General features: G+C 38.7%; 1 protein-coding gene across 1 annotated transcript in view; it reads right to left on the bottom strand.

Annotated features, from left to right (window-relative positions):
• Positions 1-3,317: 3,317 nt before the first annotated feature.
• Positions 3,318-21,256, bottom strand: part of LOC117401326 (aryl hydrocarbon receptor-like) — a 118,176-nt gene continuing 100,237 nt past the window's right edge. Inside the window, exons 5-11 of the mRNA XM_034001923.3 lie at positions 20,415-20,535; positions 15,449-15,594; positions 15,086-15,288; positions 14,636-14,745; positions 14,247-14,388; positions 11,987-13,994; positions 3,318-8,516 (exon numbers count right to left, since the gene is read on the bottom strand). Coding sequence (XP_033857814.2) covers positions 8,406-8,516; positions 11,987-13,994; positions 14,247-14,388; positions 14,636-14,745; positions 15,086-15,288; positions 15,449-15,594; positions 20,415-20,535 — 2,841 coding nt within the window. The 3' untranslated portion in view covers positions 3,318-8,405. The remainder of the gene's footprint in view (positions 8,517-11,986; positions 13,995-14,246; positions 14,389-14,635; positions 14,746-15,085; positions 15,289-15,448; positions 15,595-20,414; positions 20,536-21,256) is intronic.

The raw sequence follows: 21,256 nt of genomic DNA, 5'->3' as shown, positions 1-21,256 counted from the left end.
AGGGGCTTTAGATGGGTTGAATAGCCTCCTATCGTTAGTAAACTTTCTTATGTTCTTATATTCTTGCGCTCTTTTCCATGCTGTACTTCCCGTCGAAGGAAAGCATCCAGCACACGTGAGTAGCTTCTGTAAGTTTGAGTCTTTGTAGAAAAAAACAACTTCCTGAAAGTTTTGAAATATGTATTTCTCCAGAACCCCTCCCCCCCAATAAAAAAACCCCAAAACATTCTAAATGTTTGCCGTTTATTTTCTTTAACGGAACTTGAGCTCCCAGAAGCATCCTTTAAAGAAAATTATTTTAACATGGTTGGTAAATGTTTTAGTCAGTGAAAATATAGTCAATCAATAAACACTTGCTAATTCAAAGCAGTTGGTACAGGATTGTGATTTTGTAATTTGTCTAGGGTTTGTTTGATGTTTTCATAACTACAGTTCATCCATAATAAGTAATAGACATTGAGAGTGTAAACATATTAGGAATTATGATATGAAGGTTTATTTCTGCAGCTTCATCAGATAGATTGTATTATGGTAGAGCGGTTTGGATTATAGGTTGGATTAGTAAGAGAGTCCATTGCTATAAAGGTGTAACATGCTAGAGACTGGGAGCAAGCATTTTAGCCACTATGCAATAGAGCCAGGCTTGTTTGCATTTGTGGTTACACAGCTTTAAACCTCATCTCATCCTCAGGGGTCAGAATTTGGAAATGCTAAAAAGAAACTAAAATCCAATAACAAATAACAAACGTTTTGACTAGAAGTCTTTTTCAATGCCTTAGGTTCAGAATCCATACTGGCAGTGCATTACAAAAGCTAGGTGTGAAATCTGGTGGCCTCTTGTGGAAGTTTTCTTTCACCTGATCCACTGGCTACTTCACAGCTAACGCAGTGAGGATGCAACACATTTCAAACACCCGAACCAATTTAGCTATACCCCTTCCTAAATTGGAAGTGCGTAAATATCTTTTGTCCACAAACTTGCAAGGAGTGTTCAACTGTAGCCAGAACAGATGGAAAATTGAATTGAACTTACAAAAGGACAAACTGAACGTACAGACCAGGTTAAAAAACAGCACAAGTAGGGGTGGGAAAAATATCCTAATATCAGCAGCGAATGCAATCTTACGCTTTCAGCAGTTTTACCTGTGATCACAAACTTGGTTGACAAAATTAAACCAGAAGGGAGTGATTCACCCGCTGTTAGACAGACAAAAACTTTGATCAGAACTGACCTGGAGAATCGTTTCCTTAGCAATAATCAACCAAACTTCTGTGCAAGTACTAACAGTTGCTCTCAATCCCCGATTTAAAATGCTTCAGCTTCTTTATGATGTCCAAAAAAAAGAAACCAAAAGAAAAATTGAGTACAGATTACACGCACGCAACCCAGAGCTGGCAAGTACTACTCTACCTGGGGTTTCAGGGGCTGTTTTGGATTTGGGAAGCGAGACATTTTCAGCATTGGCTTCCGTCAGCAACACTGACGCAATTACCACAGAAAATACCCGCTGTGGCCAACAGAAAGCAAAACACGACTACAGCAGTTTATTTGGGGACGTAGATGAAGACCCGCTCTTATGGTGGAAGCAACATGTCTCCCGTTTTCCAACACTGTCCCAATTTGCATGGGAAATGTTATGCATACCGGCAACATCGACTCCGTCAGAGAGGGGTTTCTTCAGCAGCCGGTAACACCGTTACAAACAAGCGGCCCCGCCTAAGTGCAGAAGTCATGGACGCAATTCTGTTTCTTAAAAAAAACTGAACTTTAAAAAAACAAAAACTTTTTTTTTTCTTCAGATTTTTGAATTTAAATTCTATAAAGGCACTTGAACACGTATTGCGAATTAAATGTTAATACATTTAAATTTCTTTATTGGTTGGTATTTGTTAGTTATGAAAAGGCCTGAAGTACTGCCGAAATGTCAATGGTATACACAAGTGCTGTGTTTTTGTTGTTTTTCAGATTTCTTTGTTTAAATGTCATACGCAGTAAATATACTCCCTGAGTATCTCTCCACTTAAAATGTTTCATTTAATGGCTTTTTCTAAATTTCCAAACGAATATATTTATCTCGGACAAATATCCAAACATAAAAAAAAACATGTTCATCCCACCACTAAGCATAAGTAATCATAATAGCGATATTAAACAAAAGCCAGAATATGACTGTTTTTACATATTTAAGAAGGCTTTTTAAATCTCTGTATTTCACCTTGATGAACAATGTTTTCTATGCTGGGTATCATATTGATCAGGAGAGTATCCTGAAAAGGTGTGAGTAGATTTAGTAAACATTCATATTTATGAAACATTCACTGCGGTTTTGTTGGCCACAGGATTATAATAAATGGCATTTTTGGTGCACTGGATTCTGAGACTATATTTCCATTGGAATTACTGCTTTGATTTTTGCTTTGTGATGATATGCTGGTGTATGTATGTACACATTAGGGGTGCTGAATAGTAGAACACAGGTTCACATTTATGTAGCTCGAATTGTATGATCGGTTTCTATTTGACCTTCTGTTTAATCTGAATTGCTGAATCTGTTGGCTGGTTCCACAGACCCTGATTAGCACTAATCTTGACCTACCTATGGTAACGTTACCCTTGGTAAAATGGTCCAGGATTAATCACAAGTCAATGAAGCTAACAAAATAATTGAATAAATCTTCCGTGATGCATTTATATAAGCTACATAGGTCAGTTTTGAAAGAAACACATGCTATAGCAAACATGGATTTTCATTTTATAAAACATGATAAAAGGTTCTACACCAGGTTAAATCTCTGTTTGCAATCTTTGCTTTCAGATAGTCTTGCACTCCCTTGGTCACTTCACCTATAAACTAAAAATGTCCCCAAGCCTTTAAACACCTTCTTTCCAGTCATTCTCCAATTGACTGACATGCGTTGCAGCTTTGACCCTGAAAACTGAGTTTAATGACTTAGGAAGTAAAGCAGTAGCAGCAAACTGAAACCTGTTTTACCCTAGTACAGTACCAGATTTCATCTTTCAAAATGAAAATAAGTGTTTGCTGTAACATGTGTTTCTTTCAAAACTGCACATTTGAGACCTTTGCAGAGAGCATAGTTTGGTGTAATGACTGTATCTGACACATAAGATTGCAAAAAATAAGTGTTACCACCTTCACCTTGTAAAGTATGGTTTGTAAAAGGGTGCTTTGTAAAGAAATTGGGGTATTCTGGTAAATGAAATGTATTAATCCATCTTCTCTCATTTATTTTCTATGCACCTTCCAAAGCTGCATCAAACTAGCTACCACATTTCCACAACACAGAAGCTTATGAAATTATTTATTAAAAACGTCTTTAATAATTCAGGATGAAACGTTACATAACATTAAAGAGCAAAACTACTGTTTTTTTTAATAGGTCAAATAAAGCAAAAAGCTAAAAACATTTCTTTTTTTTTCTTTATAAAGCGAGCAGATGACTATGCAGTGTGCTGCAAACTACAAAATAACATCAGGTAAGTGCAGGGCAATAACAATTTAACTGCTAAGTGCCAAAAAAAGAAAACATTAAAAAAAACACACAAGAACAACCTGTACATAATACATGGATAATGGATTTCAATGTGGAGACCCTGGACACCCAAAGACAAACAAACTAAAAGACCAAATCAAATATCCTTCAGCAGCTAACATGCAAGGAGTGTCAGACCAGATGGACAAATTGAATTGAACTTATATTACAAAATTCTTATAAAGATAATCATCGACATATGAATGGTAGGTTGTGGTGGTATCACAAGTCTTATTTTCAGTGGGTAACACAAAAATAATAGATTAGTAAGGCCAGTGAACCCTTATAAAAGTTTACTATAGTAAAAGCACAGCAATGTGTAATAAAGAATAGTTAGCATGGTAAAACACAGGCAAACTTTGTAAATTACAGTGAGGTACATGTATGGTAAAGCATATTAAAAAAACATTGCAAACCATGGTAAATGCATAGTATAACCATGGGAAAAGCATAAGACAACGGCAAAAATACTGTAGTAAACTTTTATAAGAGAAGCCTCATTATTTGGTCCGCTCAGGAGGCCAACACAATGTGGCCTTAACGGGGCAGCCTTACTACTGAAGATTAGTCAAAAAACGTCACTAGGATTTTAGTTTTCTGTTCCTACTTACCGTTTTAGTTCAAATAGTCTAATTTGCAGATGAGTTACATCACATTGGATCCAGAGTCTGTATAAAAAATGATTTACAGCATTGGTTTGGTTTTATTAGAGGTCATTTAACAGTGTCTTGATACATTTGGGATCTCCGATGATGTCCTTAATACTGAATACAAGGGTGGCCTTAATATTGAAGGAGACGTTACAGTGCTGCCAATGGGAGCAAATCCGGACTTTTCAAAAGTGCCCTTAATAGCAAGGTGGCCTTTATATTGAGGTGGCCTTAACGCAGTGTTTTACAGTGTTTTGGAAAGTACGTCAGTGGCTACTTGAGTTTATGATTACGAGATTGTTAATTGTTGTGTTACCCACGCAGAGAAAATGTCCACTGTTTATCCTCCGCAGAAATATATAATATACATACACACGTGACGTGTTTTACATCTCATAAGCAGAAATCATTCAACACCTGAATAGATTAAATTGTATTTTTAAGAAGATGTGAGATTCTATTGGTATGGAATAAAATACTATTCACTGTTCATAAACCGTATCATAACTGGTATACATTACAAGGGCCCCTCTCTTTATTCTTAAAGTCTTTTTCATAAAGCTTCTCTTATCAGGTGTTACTGTCATGACTTCAGACATCTAGAAAAATACATCAATTTAAAATAGCTGCCTCAATGGTGTTATTACTTAGATACAGGATCTGTGATGGTTCCAAAATAATCAGTGACAGAAGACATTATTTAAGGAAAAATAACTATCGATTTATACATAAATTTGCTTATGAACCCTGCCACGCAGGATAAGAGGGTCTCACAGCGGCCTGCTTTCTGGCAATTATTATTTTATTTATAATATGCAAAATGAAAACAATATAGGTCAATGGAATTTCATGGACAGACTGGGAGAAAAAAGTCAATATACTCATAAACAGCAAAAGCCAGTTCCATTTTTTTTTTTTTTTTTTTTTTAATATTTATTTCATTTTATATTGGTACAAGATTGTGCCAGAACCAAAAGGTGTTTTAGGATATAATAATACAGCCCTTAGAAACACTTATTATTTGGGTGTTTACATAATGCCGCAAATTAATTTTTTCCCATGTTTGAATTGGTCAAATCTGGAGTAAAATTCTGAAAATGATTACTGAATTATTGATAATGTACATTGGTTAACATGGGCAATAACGGTCCAATATTAAAATCCAAAGTGGTATTGATTTTTTTTACGATTGTCACAGAGCATTATATTACTGTCAGAAATGCCTTTCATTGATACTTTTCATTAACATATTAATGTCAGTATTAAAAAAATACATTGGACTGTATAAATGTTATAAAATACTTTTTTTTTACAGTTGTGGTGTAATATTTTTGATATACTTTATTAATGTAAGAAAAAGGAAATTTCACTCTGGATATTAAGAAAACCAGTAAAGTATACATTATATTACATCTTCAAAAACATTATTGGGTAATTAGTCCTTGCTTATTTGCATTCATGCCTCTTATGTACATAATTTAAGTTAATGTTTGAATTATGAAAAAAGGCCAAGTATAGACTTATTCCTTGAAACTATGGCAAGAAAGACAACCTCTAGAAATATATGAAGCCAATTAGTAATACCAGTATTGTATTTCTGCAAATCTTAATGCCAATGTTTTATTTATTTATATTTTTTAATACAAATAAATAATATCTTATGACATCTTTCTTAGAGATTAAAATATGTTCAGCTCAAAATGACTTATCTTTTGTCTGTCAAAAGAACTCTGCTGGCATCAATGTTCCAAGTACCAGGTTATGTATCTGAAAGATCTGATCCTGCCAACATGTGCTGTGGAGTCTCTTCAGTTACATTTCATTAAGTAAATACCAAAATAAATGTGTTGAAGCTGTTACAACAATGTACAACACAGGAGAGAGAGAAGTGGGACGGAATGACTTTGACTTAATGATTATTTTAAGTTGTTATAAAATGCTTTTAGATTTACATAGAGTAATGACGAGGGCATACTGTTCATATGCAGGGCAGCGAAAAAGATTACCGCAAGATATTTTTCATTCTTATTTATCGTTTCCTTAACTTGCTATTGACTGAGCAACAGGTATCAGTGATCTTCCTTGAAAGCATTTGAGGCATGATTCTTCAACTCCTACTGTTGTTTGACAGGCAGCGTCTTTCTAGATATATGACTAGGTACTGTAAGTAATCCATACATATTTCTGGTTGTCACACTTGTTTTCACCAGCATTTCTGTACGTTTAGCCCTCACATCCACTCCGTTAACACTAGCCCCGGCGAATCTTCTGCTCTGTAGTGTAAAGCACTTTTTAAATAGCTGCCACTTTACATCTCTGTCTAACTGCAGAGCACAACCTTCAGCTCCCTTCATGAAAAACAAAACAGAGAAAACCTATAAAATATTTGCTTTGGTGTATTAGCTTTAAAGATGTTATATAAAGTCAGTTACATTAAAAATGCAATTCCCATTTCAAAGCCCGAACTACAAATCACTGTCCAGCTAAATCCACTGTTTGCATTACCTGTACATATATTAGCTCTCTCATTTGTGTACATTAATGGCATTCCTGCCAATGATCTATGTTACAACAGATTATTAGGGTATATAATTTTATTATATAGTATACATCTATTGTTACGTTGTTACAGTTTTCAAGCCGAGACTAAAAATGCACTTTTATAAAATGGCTTTCTTATCTTAGTGGCTTTTAATGTAACTTTAAAATTGCCGCTTTTGTATTATGTGTATACTGTTATTTAAATGTGTTATTTAAATGGTCTGATTGTGGCAGTTTTATGTGTGACATGCTACACAAATGTATTGTGGTTTGTTCTTTTTTTCTGCTATGTACTGTACAGTGCTTTGCGATACTTTTGTATAAAAAGCGCTATATAAATGCAATAAATAAATACATAAATCTGTTGTAACCTGCATCAAACTCATCTCCTCAAAAATACACAATAATCAATTGCTTGTTTCTTTCAAAGGGAAATGAGAACTTCATTGTCCAGCATCCTTTGCAACTCCCATCCCATCACCTCCCCATGATTCCAGCAACCAGGAAATAAACAGCCCGATCCTCCACAGAAGCTGTGTTTTGTTAGATAATGTTGGTTTTATAGCTAGAAAAATATGATATTTCAAAATTCACATTTCCCATTAATTGTGGTTCGTTCATAATCAAGAAATTAAAAAAAAACTAAGCTAAAAGCATCATTAAATTGTGCTTTAAATTTTTTAAAGAAATTGCAAATTTTTCAGCACATTGCTTAATTTTTTTAAGAAGAAAACTTGTATTGGTTTTCCCTGGGCTTTGAATCCAAAGGATATTGCATTTTTAACATTTGGCCAGGGTGCCTCCTTCTTATCTACTAACTGAGAGCACATACACAAAAACACACACGCTCACTCACACAACAAAGGAAGAAAATACCATACAATAGAGTTTCAATGGCTCAAGAGCACAGGTTAATAATGTCAATAAAATGCATACAAAATATAAAAAGGGTGGGGTTTTTTTGTACAAACAAAATCAAAATGAAGCACCCACAGGATACAGTTATAATAGCATTGAGATTAATATGATTAGCTATATGGGAACATTCACATGGAATCCTGCTTTTGGGTTTTCCTCCAAATTGCCTCCAGACGTTTCTGCAATAAAGGTAATTCTGGTTTTATGAACCATTTGTTGTTGCTGTGGTTTTGTGATTATATTATCCACCGAATATTGTATTTTGACAATCTGGTATTTTGACCCTACCATAGGTTTTACAGAATGCCAAGACAAATACATACCCTACGCAGAGCTGTTTTCATTCATCAGAATGAGATTATGGAATATAATCCAGTCCATTTTGAGTGTGAACATCACCATGCTCACATTAGTTCATCCAGCCACATTTACTTGACAAAAGATTTGTTTTCTTCAGATGGCTTTTCTTATACCAAAAACTTTAGTCTATCATAAAATCAACATGCTGGACTCCTTTCAAATACTTGGGAATGACATCTAAGTAATCCCTTTTGGATTTAGTAGAATTTTGCCCAAAAAAAGAGAGGAATCTTTCTGAGGGTGAAACTGTCCACATCAAAAAGGAACAACAACCCATAATAATAATAATAATAATAATTTCGTAAGGCAACTGTTGATTTCACATGGCTGTGTGCTTCTGCTTTTTTTTTTTTTTTTGGTGTTCTAAAATACAGTGATACTCATCTAGTAATCACAGCAGTTGGCTTGTCTGGAATGTTCTGGAAAATATGTGTTTCCGTTAGGAAGTGCAGTATAGGGTAACTCTCCATTTTCTTCCATTGGATGGCCTGGTTGCTAAAGATACAAAGAAAGAAAGGCAGTTGAGGGACTCACAGAAATAGTCATTTAAAGTTAGTGTTATACATTATCATAAATATGCATATGAACTACAGATGTTGGCCTTAGTGTGTATATAGTAGTGTCTGTACAGTGTAAGGTTATTTACTTAATACCGTAGTCCTTCGAATTTAAGGTGCCCTCGAATTTAAGACACAGACCAAATTTCCCACCCTCAATTTGAGGAAAAAATAAAACATCAAATAAATATATGCATTTACAAATATGCCTCAATTACACATATGGAGGCAGTTTGCGGCCATCTGTTGTCACACAGAGCATTACAGTTAGGGTTTGACCCGAACAGTCCAGGAATTGGCAGCTGTGTCCGGGTGGCAGGAATTAACAAGCCTGAATGCCCTAATGTCCCGTTTTAAGTGAAAAAGAAACACCAACCTTCCTTTAATATTTTCTTTGACATACCGTATAATGGGACATTTTGGCATGGAACTTATTTTGGCTTTATTGGCGGTTTTGATTGGATCACTAAAAATACTTCCACCAATCAGAGTGTGGCATACAGTGAGTGATCCCGCTCTGACAGACTAGTATGCAGCACAGGTTAAAGAAGCGATGAACAAGGGAAAGAATGTGTCGGATGTCAAAGTGAATATGAGAATGGCAGTGAGTGATGAAGCCAATTTTCTTGAAAAAAAATTAAAGCAGACCAGACATTTCCATCAATGGATTTAGGAAATCTGGAATTGATGAGATGATCAGAAACTGAGGCAGTGTAAACTGCGCCTGCTACTGTGGTACCTGTAGGACTTTTTTGATATATATATGTGTATATATCATATATACATATATATATATATATATATATATATATATATATATATATATATATATATATATATATATATATATATATATTTTTTTTTTTTTTTTTTTTTTCAAGGGGTTAAATAAGTAACAGCCAAAATGGTTTATGCCAGATAAAATGGTGCAAATTTGCTTTGGACTGTTATTGTCGATACGTTGTAGATACTATTACGACACTCACCGTAGAGGTAACGCAAAGTCCCTAAACAATATGTTAAAATAAATTAGTTCTGCACCATATAAAACTGAACTGATTTTTCCAGTGCTTGCTAGTCTATTAACCAGTTTTAAATGTAAAGTGTTTTAATTTTGGCTTTATTGTTAAAGTTTTCACATGTGCAATTGTTGCTTACATTTAGTAAATGATACTGTGATCATTCCACTGTGTTATGTTAGTCAACCATAGCTAAGTTTTAAAACTGAGTTAGCAAATGCCTATCATTAAAGTGTACTCCAGTTAGAATATCCTTTCCAGTTACTGGTATCTTAAAAGGGCCATATATAAGAATGATAAATATTGTAACTCATTTTTAGAAGGTCTTCTTTGTTCTCCAAGTTGCTGCAGTGACATTGTAGATTCTATAACATGTTACTGTAAATTATATACTGTTTTAGCAGACAGATTTAATTAAGTAAACATGCATGTGAATGTTTGAATTCCTCAGGAAGCTAATAACGCTTGTTTGAAAATGGCTGTCTGTATGTCATGGATAATTCGAGATCGGGCTGTAATGTTTTGGTTCGTCTTTTCTCGGCAGTAAGTCACGTTGCAGTTTTTGTACTCTGGTAGTCACATCTTTTGTTGATGATTTTAATGCACGCATCACTGTACTGTACTGCTATTTTTGAGAAGCAAAAGATTGTTAAAAAAGTGCGTCTTAAATTCGAAGGAATACAGTATTATGTATTTATTAATAGCTTATTCCATATACACATTAGTACACATGTAGTTTATACACATTCATATTGTAGTCATTTATTATATTATAAAATATATTGGGAGTGCTTCTTAATATGAGCTATCTGATTGGTTACCAACATCCCAAATACATTGAAGTTAAACATTTATTCTTAAAAGTTTAAACCTTTAGCTGGGGTCCTCATAATAACATTTGTATACAATCAAGAGATTATTGGATTATATTCAAATGCAATCGAAATGTCTAAAGGTGGCTTTGTGTTGAAGTTTGTGATGAGTTTCTGAAGTGAGGGGGTTTGAAGACTGACCCCCAGGGGCGTGAAGCTGTCATTTCTGTCCCCACGGATTCTGTATTGTGATGTTCCTGCAACTGACACTGTGACATTGCCACAGTCGCAGAGGGTGTTTTTCTTTAACCTTTAAAAATGTATGGTGTAAAAAGCTTTGAAAATAAAATATACAGACATTGAGCCATTTTTCAAAGCGTTTACACCAGTCAGTAATTAAATCCTGTTTGTTTATTTTTTTTAAGGAGAAATTGTCAGGTTAATGTTACAGATTTATTTTTAATAGTAGACGATCAGATTTAAAGAAATTAAATCACAAAGTTATTTCCAGCAATTTTTTAAAATTTGTTTGTTCTCTTTCGGACTAAAATAGGGGCTATTTTACGTTCTTAAAAAATGAATCATTCCATTTTATTTTCCAAAGCTTTAGGATTCAGAAAAAAAACCACACTGTTGGCACTCTTTGAAATGCTACATGACGTGGCTATATCCAGGGATGGGGGCCATGTGGCACTGTCCCTGATTCCAGGATGTCTCTTTGATTTGGTAAACCATAATCTTCTGATAATTAAATGGTCATTGCTGGGTTTCACCCAAAATGCACTTTGCTTTAAAATGTGATTGCTTTAATTTGATTGCTTTAATGACTGTTTGCGTTACAAATTATAGCTGTAAATAAAGTTCAAAGGGCTTTGTTTCGTGTTGTCGTTACATAATTTGTTACACTGCTCTTTACTGCATTCATTTAAAAGACTGTTCAGTTCAAAATTAGGTGCTATTTGTGAACAACTCCCTGATTGCTTTTTTGATAATATTGTTTCTCATCCATTGTTTTCAAAGGGACATTTTCAGGAAGGAATAAAATAATGGGGCTGATTTTCAGATTTATTCCATCATAAATTACTAAAAACTTGAGATAAGCACAGCAGGGGTTTCATTTAAGGCATTAATTGGAGGATATTTCTGATCGTTTGTTTACCTTTTGAAAAATAAAATTTTCACTTTGGCCTAAAGAATCTGTCCCAATGTTAACAGTATGAGCCAGAAATAACACTGAACAATAAATGACCTGCTCCTTCTGGCAAACAAGTTGCTTTTCATTAATTCCGTGCTATTGCAGTTGTTTTATTACTAAACCTTACACTTGCGATTTATGCTGCCTGTTAAGAAATATGTGGGGACAGTTGGGGTCCTATTTCATGTAACACAAGAAGGAAGTGACTTGGGCATGAAAATCAAGTACTGTACTGCTCTCCTATCGAAGTGAGCAGTGGCACTGGAAAATGGGTTCATCTCACCACAATCTCAGTGAAAAGTCAGGGAAAAAAACAATAAGGGACTCTAATGCCAACTAGAGATGCCTTGCTTTTTAACATTTAACATAAACTTTGAGTTACCGGAGTCTGCCCATTGCAGTTTATAAAGCACTGCTCCAGGAGAACCTCAGGAGGAAAGCCAGGCTGGAACTGGCATGATGGAGGGCTGATGCTGATGTCTTCCTGCGCAATTACTGTAGTGCCCACTATGGGTTCACTAGGTTTTGTCTGGTAGTAGCAGGATGCCTGGAGGGGGCTTTCGTTGGGGGACGGCTTTATATTAAGGCAAGAAGGGGTAGAGTGTTCCATGCTGCTGAACTGCACCTCGTTCATCGGGGGAGAGGAATTGTTCTCGAACATGCAGCTGCTTGTCGAAGAGAGGCCTGCTGACCCCACAGGGGTCTGATAGATCTTTCTTATTTGCTGGGCTCCGGATCCCAACCCACATTGTTGAAACTGATTGCTCTGAGCCAACAGAGAACTTATTTGGGGGATGCTTTGAAGTCCTTGGGTTTGGCTATAAGACACAGTAGGGTGAACACCCACTAGTCTTTCCTGTTGTGGCTCGGTGGGGTACAGCTGTCCATTTTGGATCACTGCTTGTGGCTGCAACTGTTGCATTCGCTGCACTAAATCTGCTGGATGATGGTGCTGTGTTGGTAGTTGGTTCATCATCAAAGGGTTCTGGGGTAGGGATAGCTGCTGCAGATCCCTTCGTATTTCATTGTGGGCTGACATGGGCACCTGTTGATGGTTCTGGGTGTAGTTAGTGTTGGATGCGGAAGTAACCCATTGACTATCCTTGTTAGAAGCCATGGGATTCAGTAGCTGCTGTGCTGGCATCAGCTGGGACTTCTGAAGTGGGCTTTGGGGAGTCAGTGGGTTGGGCTGACCCATGTTGGCCTGAGAGTTTGGTCTTATTTGGTTTTGAGAGAAGCCACCCATGTTATTCTGGGGTATCTGTGGTTGCCTATGGTTGGACAAGCCCAGGGAGCCAACTGTGCTCTGCTGCAAGCTGTGTCCCATGAGGTTCTGTGTACAGGGTCCAGCCAACATCTGGCCAAACTGCAGCTGATTGTTAGCATTGAGTTCCATGTTGTCTTGGGAGCAGATGTGAACGAAGGAGTTTGGGGTGTTCAGATTGGCAGGTGACTGCTGCTGCTGAAGCCTGGGCTGCATATCGTTTGAGACATTCAGTCCTATGTGATTTTGAGGACCAGCCTGCAGAAAGCCTTGGAAGCCTGCCAGACTGGGCTTACCCATTCCAACTTGGTTGGGCTGGGTGCCTATCTGATGGGCTGGTAGCAACTGCTGGTTTAGATCCATCTGAGTGGCCTGAAAGGATTGCAAGGGCGGCTCCTGGAAGTCCTGTAGGGTTCGACCTTGCGGCAGCTGTGAGCAAGTTTGATTGCCAAACTGGGCAACAAAGCCATTCAGAAGTTGGCCTTCAAATACATTTGGCTGAACAACTCCCATGGAATCCATCTGGTTGGCCAGGGAGTTGATAGAAGACTGACCGTTATCTTTGCCGTTGTTCTTGGGTTTGCATTGCTCTTTGAACAAGGCATCCTCAACATAGGAGAAGATGTCGTTGTTAAGGATATCATTGAGCTCTATGGACATTTCACTGTTGTTGATATCCATCTTGAGCAAGGTTTCCTCCCAGTGCTTTAGCTCCAGCCCATCAACACCTTGGAGGTCATTTCCATTGAAGAGCTTCTCCAAAGTGTCCATCATGGCCAAAGTCTCACTTTCCTGCTTGACGTTTGCATTCTGTCTGTGGCTTCCTGGAATCCTGGGGTCACCCAGGGCATTCACAATCGTGGTGTCTTCCATGGCTTTATCGAGGGAGTACTGGGGCTCGGTGGCTGCGTGCGACACGTAGATGGCCTGGTCTTGCTTCAACATGGCGCCCAGAAGAGAGTTGGGATCGATGCTCTTCTGTTCGGCACCCTTCTTGCTCTTGGCTGGAAAGAAATTAGAGAAATCCCCAGTAGAACTGGTTTCGTAAAGGACCGCCTCTCCGGTGGCGAAATGGAAGGGAAGCTGCAGCGTCCGCTGGCGTAAGTGCTCCTCCCCTTCTTCGTTTCTGGAAAATATAAAAATACAGTTAATGTACATTACAGAAATACATGCTGTGCTTCAATATTAACAGGGAGCAGTTCAGAGTGAGAAAGAGAGTTAGAGAGATTAGAAGGAGGCTATAGAAGACAAGTGAGTGTGAGCTAGTCTAAGCAGGACACAAAGGGCTGCCATGCTTTAGGAAAGTTTTCATTGAACCACATTCTTGTGAATGGTTTTCATGCAGAAAAAATAATAGAAGTTTCAGGAAACTACTTACGTCAAGGCTCTTTGTCGGGCAACGATGAAATCTGGCCTTCCTCCCTTATAAATAAGGCGAGCATTTGCCTGGACCCAAACCCAGCTTCCATTCTTGGTCAGTAGTCTGAATACTGTGAGGCCGCTTTCTCCTGTTTTAATCACTGCAATAATACAATTAAATAAATAATTTTAAAAAAGAGCTTGAATAGAATTCCGTAATGCACAACTGTGGTGGTTAATTCACAATTAGGCCATATTGTCTGAAATTGTTACAAAAAACAAAGAATAAGCTGAAATGATTGTCTCAAGGCTCTTAAACTCTCTTAAGCAGGAACTGCTTCTGTTTACAGGCCATTCAGACTGTGAGAGGAAAGGCCAGTAATGCAGTGATGACAGACTTTAACTTACTTCTGACATGGCTGTCTGCACAGTGCATCATATCGGCTGCGTGAATAAACTGATACCCGGTGCCTCTCATGCAGAGCTCAGTGTCTGTGTAACCCAGCACCACCTTCCCTCTAAAAGGTGAAACAAAAAAACATTTTCAACATCAGAAAGGAAACAGAGGCTTCTTTTCACATATTGCTTGTTTCTAAATGTCTAAGCAACATATAAACTTTTGGGGGGGGGGGGGGGGGGGTCTTAGTTCGGTTTGATCAGAACGACCTTTGGGCATTCATATGTGCTTTCAAATGTACCTAACGCATTCATGTAAAAATAAACTGCAGAAATTGCCAGCGGGGCATTCAGGAGTGAGGTGAGTTTCTTTTCATTTGCATGACGTCTGCCATCACCTCGGCTGACTGTAGTAAAACATTGGAAATCAAGTATCAATATTTAAAAATAAAAAGAACGTACCTGGTGTCGCATCCCGTAGGTGTGAAGTCCAGCTTGTGCTTTGTCTGGAAGATGAGGGTCTTGGTCCTGATCTCCAGAATGGAAGGAGGCTGGAGGGGCGTGCCAATGGCAAACAAAGCCAGCTGAGAGGGGACCAGGGTGCCATCCTCCGATACCTTGTTCTGCCCATGGAGGAACTTCAACCGGCCTTGGAAATTGAGTGCCTAAATAAAACAAAATGTTAACAAAAAAAACGACCACTTGCTGACAGGGAGCTAAATTATTAAAGATTAAAATTGTCAGAAAAAAAAAAAATGACCCAATCAATAAAACTAAAGCTTGTAAGAAACCCCAGGTACATTTGTAAGAATTAAAACTACTCACCAGAAAGCCAGAAGAGTTGTCAAGGAGACAGCGGAAGCGGCAGCAGAAGCTTCTCTCCAGGAAGGACGAGTTCTCGGGCGGAATGAGTTGGGGGTCATAGTTCACAATGTTGGAAAGCCCGGTGCTATTGCTGCCACTTTGCATGACTTCAAAACAAAAAACAAACATGCATTTTCATCAGGACTTTATTATAGGGTTACTGGACGGCGAATGTCTGCGTATGTGGGTAATATCGGCATCAGTAGTGAACTGAACGAGACTGAAAGCCGAGGTGACATGACCCATACACAGACACTCGCAGTCTATTTCTATTATATACTGCTTTATGAAGTAAAAAGAAATCCAGCTATATTTGTTTTCTAATCATTAGCCTTCTTATTTAGTCCATTGTCAATTTCATTGAAAAGAGGTAAAAGGTTGATGAAGAGAATACGGTCATACGTGGCTGAGGTACACGACCAGTTGTGCTGTCACAGACTTTGCAGCTGATTGGTGCCTCGGTTATAATTTTTTAAAGCAGGTGACGTCAGCCATGCTGATGTAAAAACTAGGGGTGCACCGATAATCTGTAGCCTATCGGCATGACACCGATATAAGGAAAAAAAACACAATCGGCGATCGGCAGTTTTTGTTATTTTAGCCAATAATGTACACTGATATTCATGCTTGAATTTCTTCCAGCACAGAATGTAATGTTTGGTCAGGCGCGCTTACTATACTAATGACGCAAGAACACTGAGACAGTCATTTCCCTGTGCTGTGTAACATACGATCACCCTGCAGTAAATATATAAATATATGGATTTTTTTAAAATAATGTAGAGAACAATAGGATAGCTGAGTTGTGTGCAGCAGAACAGACTTGATGTTACATTAAATCCAACGATGAACTGTGAGTAGAATAGTATTCTGATGCGTTTTAAAAAAAAAACTCTCTTCTTTGAATGCCGGGTTGAGTTTGACTGAATTTTGTAACCGGAAATGTAATATTTTTGTGACATCTTTTTTTTTTTTTTTTTTTTTGATTAAGTGAACAATTTAAGTTGCACTTAAGCAGTGTATGCTTAAAATACAAATTGAACAAAAGTTGACATGCGGCTACTGTAAAGTATAGGTCGAAGTTATAATATGCAATGTCTGACAGCAAGTGGCTATAAAAGTTAATGTCACATTATATATATTTTTTCTACAGAAGTGTTTTTACTAGTACAAATGCAAAATGTTATTTTTGTGTGACTGTTGTAAAACACATGTATAATTTGCTGTCAAGCACACAATATAATAGAACATTATTCTGAAGTAAATGGAACAAGTAATGTGGAGTGTCCCGCCCCTTTGTTTATTATTTATTTATATTATAATTTATATGTTTATATGACGGCGAAAGCCAATGTTATTTGTTATTTTGTCTTTTCATTATAAAACCTCGTGAGGATGCATGACGGATCAGCTACTCTCCTCCGAGCGCAGACAGCTGCAGGCTTTTATATTCTGGCCGAGTGGTTAACTAGCTATTAATTAATTATCTTATTACCCCTCGGCCACAGTCTGCACAAGTTTAATAAGGATGCGTGACTGTCAGCTAGTTAAACAATCAGTAGCTGATCAGTCACGCATCCTCACGAGGTTTTAATAATCAAAAGACAAAACAATAACACATAATATTGGCTTTTGCGGTCATATAAACATGTAAATCATAATATAAATAAATACTAAACAAAGGGGCTGGACTAAACAATACCTGTTCATTTTTGTCATAAATACAACAAGTACACCTGTTCATGTTTTAACATTTATAATTATAAAATAGTTTAAATATAGGCCCTATGTCTTGTTCCAGTAGATTAAAATAGCTTACCTGCACTATCTATTATTATCAGTATCGGCAGATATGGGTAGATAATCATTGGCTATCAGTAACAGCCAAGAAAATCTATATCGGTGCACCCCTAGTAAAAACTGAAAGTGGTATGGCTGATGTCATGAATTGGGTTTCTCCCCCAGTAGGGGAGAATGGTGTGCTAACAAGGGGCGAGCCTTGATGGGCCGAATGACCTTGTCTTGTTCCCAAACATTTGGCGAAACATGCGCTTTGATTGGCTGAAAGATCCTGAGCAGTCTATAATAAACATTATCAAAAAACAATTTCATGTTATGGTTATTCATATGTAAATATTTGAATTAGAACGCTCAACATGAAGATATATAGCAGCTGCTTCCTGGTACCTATGTCGTAGGTGACATGGTCTACAGCTGGACAATTGGAATGAGTTACATCTACAACACAGGAAATGATTAGGAACATTATTAGGTTATTACCATAACCCTGGTACTCTGAAATAGAAATGTAACCATTACCGCATGGGTATTTACCTCTTAAAGACCCGAAACCTGAATAAGATATCAAAACTGCTTACAAAGCCTGTGACGCAGTAATGGTATGCCCACGAGGACTGAGTGCAAAGATCTCAGCATCATTCTTCCTACAAGCATGCTGCAATCATGGATGCAGTGACCTTGAAGGTTAATGGTTACATTTCTATTTCAGGGAACAGGAGTTAGGATAATAAACTAACTTTCCTTTTCGAGTACGAAATGTAACCATTACAGCATGAGTAAGTGTACCAAAGCCGTTGCATGCCAAGATTGCAGAATGACTGGAAGGCAAGATTGCAGAATGACTGGAAAGTTGAGAGGCTGCCTTGTGCGTTACCATATGGAACCCCAGTAACAAGTAGCTAGGGCTAAAAAACTGAGGGAGAAACTTGCCTCTATGCCTGTGTTGTAAGGGTCAACTGAGAAGTCACCTTTAACACTAGGTCCAAAGACAGGGTTTTGGGGATCCACGACATTCAGTCCGTAGAACCTAGTAGACGTATGGGGAGTAGCCCACACCGCTGCATTGCAAATGTCCTTTACAGGCGCACCCTGGAATAAAGCCCACGAAGTTGCCATGCCCCTGGTGGAAATGGGCAGTGAGCTTTTCTGGAGAGGGCCAGCTCATAGGCAGTCCTGACTGTGCTATCCATTTGTACAGCCTCTGCTTAGACAAGGCTTCACCATGGGATTTAGTCCCATAGCAGACAAAACATTGTTAGGACTGCCCCCAACTTTCCGTCCTATCAACGTAGTATGCCAGGGCCCGCTCTGGGCAGAGCGTATGGAGCTGTCACTCCTGTCAGACTGGAAAGGAGGTGGCTGGAAAGCCTCCAATTCCACAGACTGGTTGACATAGAATGCTGAGATCGTCTTTGGCAAAAAGGCAGGATTTGTACGGAGCATAACCTTTGTCCTGGCCTTTGTAAAAATTAAGCAGGCTTTTGCAATAGAGATGGCCTGCATCTCACTCACCTGCTTTGCGGTGATAGCGAGCAAGAAAGCCTCTTTAAACGATAAATATTTCAGCTCAGCTGAATGCATGGGCTTAAATAGAGGCTTCATGAGTGCCTGAAGCACCACATTTAGCCTCCAGCGAGGAACAATGTCCTTCACAATGTCCCACCAGGAAGTGAACTCCTGGGGAGACCAAGTCAGTCTTGACATGGCAAGGTGAAACAGCTGCCAAATAGACCTTTAATGTACTTTAGTATGGAACCCCAGTAACAAGGGGATTTCCCCTCGCCAAACAAGTTCTGCAAAAATTGCTGTATAACTGCCATAGGACAGGTAGTGGGGTCAGACAAACGAGGCAGGCACCACGTCTGAAAGACGCCCCGCTTGTACCCGTACTGTGTCAATAGCCCTATTTGACAGACCCAGACTGCTCAAATGCAGCTGTTCAGGGGCCAGACCCAGAGGGGCAGGCTCGATGGGTCGGGATGCCATAAAGTCCCCCGTGCCTGACTGAGCCAGTCACGGTGCTTGGGCAGTCTCCACGGCTAGCCGCTCAGGAGCTGCATGAGGGCTGAAAACCAGAGTGAGTCAAGGTTCGCGTGTGCCCAGAGCAAAAGCTTGTGGGTCACACGATGGAGACTGGGTGACCTGAGGCCGCCCTGGTGGTTGATGAAAGCCACCACTGTTTTGTTGTGTTGTCTGTACTGTTTCGGTGGCTTTATCACCGGGTCAGTAGGGTACAGTACTAGGTCAGAACCAGACCGTACTGGGATGGTGCCGAGTCGGCTTGGTTCGGTATCGGTTCAGTGTCTGTAGCACCAGGTCGATACGATGCCGGGTCGGAACCGTGAAGGTACCGGTCTGTTCGGTACTGGTTCGGTGACTGTAGCTCCGGGTTAGTATGGCACAGTACTGGGTTTGTACAAGCACAGCACCGATACAGCACCAGTTGGGAACGGAGCAGGTCGGTGACCTCAGTACCGTTACAGTACGGATTCACCGGTTCACAGTTACCGCGGGTAGCAAGGTACAGGGATGCCCACCCACTGTCAAAACCACTCAGTCAGTACCACACGCAGGACACAAGGCCACTGCGCACTGTAGCACACAATATACGCATAATTAATTTATTTAAAACTATTACATCGTAAATAAAATCTGGCATAAATTATGTAAAACACAAGTCATAAGCAACAAGTACTCTGATACCAGGTTCCCGTCAGGGTCAGTCTTGAAAAGAAAAATGCTGCCGAGATCTGTGCGTCTTTTTATGTCTTTGGCGGCGGGCCATGAGTGCGTCACAGATTTTGCAAGCAGCTTTGATATATCTTATTCTGGTTTTGGATCTATAAGAGGTAAATATCCATGCGGTAATGGTTACATTTCGTACTTGAAATGGAACCAGGAAACAGAAGAACTCTTTAGTGCTGTATCTGAACATCTGCATCACGCGCAATGAAGGTTGGACCAGCAAGTGCTCAAGCCCATTCAAGATTTAATAATATACAGTTCTTGTACTGAATGTTTGTCTGACAGAATATGCTGCCGTTCTGAATTTGCTATTGCTGTGGTAGGGTGTCTTCGTCTGTCTCTACTGTGTTGAAAAAAGGAGCGATCCCGTCAGAAAACTCACGTTCTGTGCCCTGCTCAGATTCGAATGGGTTGGGATTGAGGGCGAAGTGAAGCTGGCGCCGGAACGTAGCCCGGTCGTCTGTATGGATCAGCTCAAACACACTCTGATGGACCACATCAGACTGCGGGGAGAAAACACAAGAAAAATAATGGATCGCTGTTCTATGTACTACCCTTATCAGAGTTTACCAGGGATATTAGCATTTTTTCCCATGCTTTTCCCATGGTAATACCATGCATTTACCATGGTTTGCCATGTTTTTTAATGTTTTCTGTAGTTCAATTTTCCATTCAGCCTGCCACCACACTGTATATGCTCTCCCTGTGCAGCATGTATGAGGACACACCTGAACCCTCCTAATATCCTACAGCTTCGAGTGGGGTCTCAATACCTGTTGCTCAGGGAGTGAATCTGCAGTGTGATGACTGGTTAATTAACACTAGAACCACCATGCGGGTCAGTTTGACCCATTTTGCATTTAAAATGTTAATTACTCTTCCGTTGTAAATGTATGTGTAAGTTCATTTTTGACTTTTCCTAAATATATGAATTAAATATCCTGACGGCGTTTGATAGCCAGAATTGCAAAAATGACAAAGTTATAAACAATTCTACCTAGAACCACCATGTGGGTCAATGTGACCCATGCATTACAATATATATATTTTTTTAATATAACTTAAGATATTCTATTATTTTTGTAAATGCGGCAAACAAGACACACCCCCTACTCATAGCACATGTGTTTTTTTTATTTCAAGCCTTTCTTTGTTTGTAGACTGACTACGAGACAGAGATTGCTATGATTGTGGATTTGTCAAGATGTCAACTCAGTGAAAGCC

This window comes from Acipenser ruthenus, chromosome 10 (genome assembly GCF_902713425.1).
Source record: "Acipenser ruthenus chromosome 10, fAciRut3.2 maternal haplotype, whole genome shotgun sequence".
Lineage (NCBI taxonomy): Eukaryota > Metazoa > Chordata > Actinopteri > Acipenseriformes > Acipenseridae > Acipenser > Acipenser ruthenus.
This window is presented reverse-complemented; position numbering and strand designations above follow the sequence as displayed.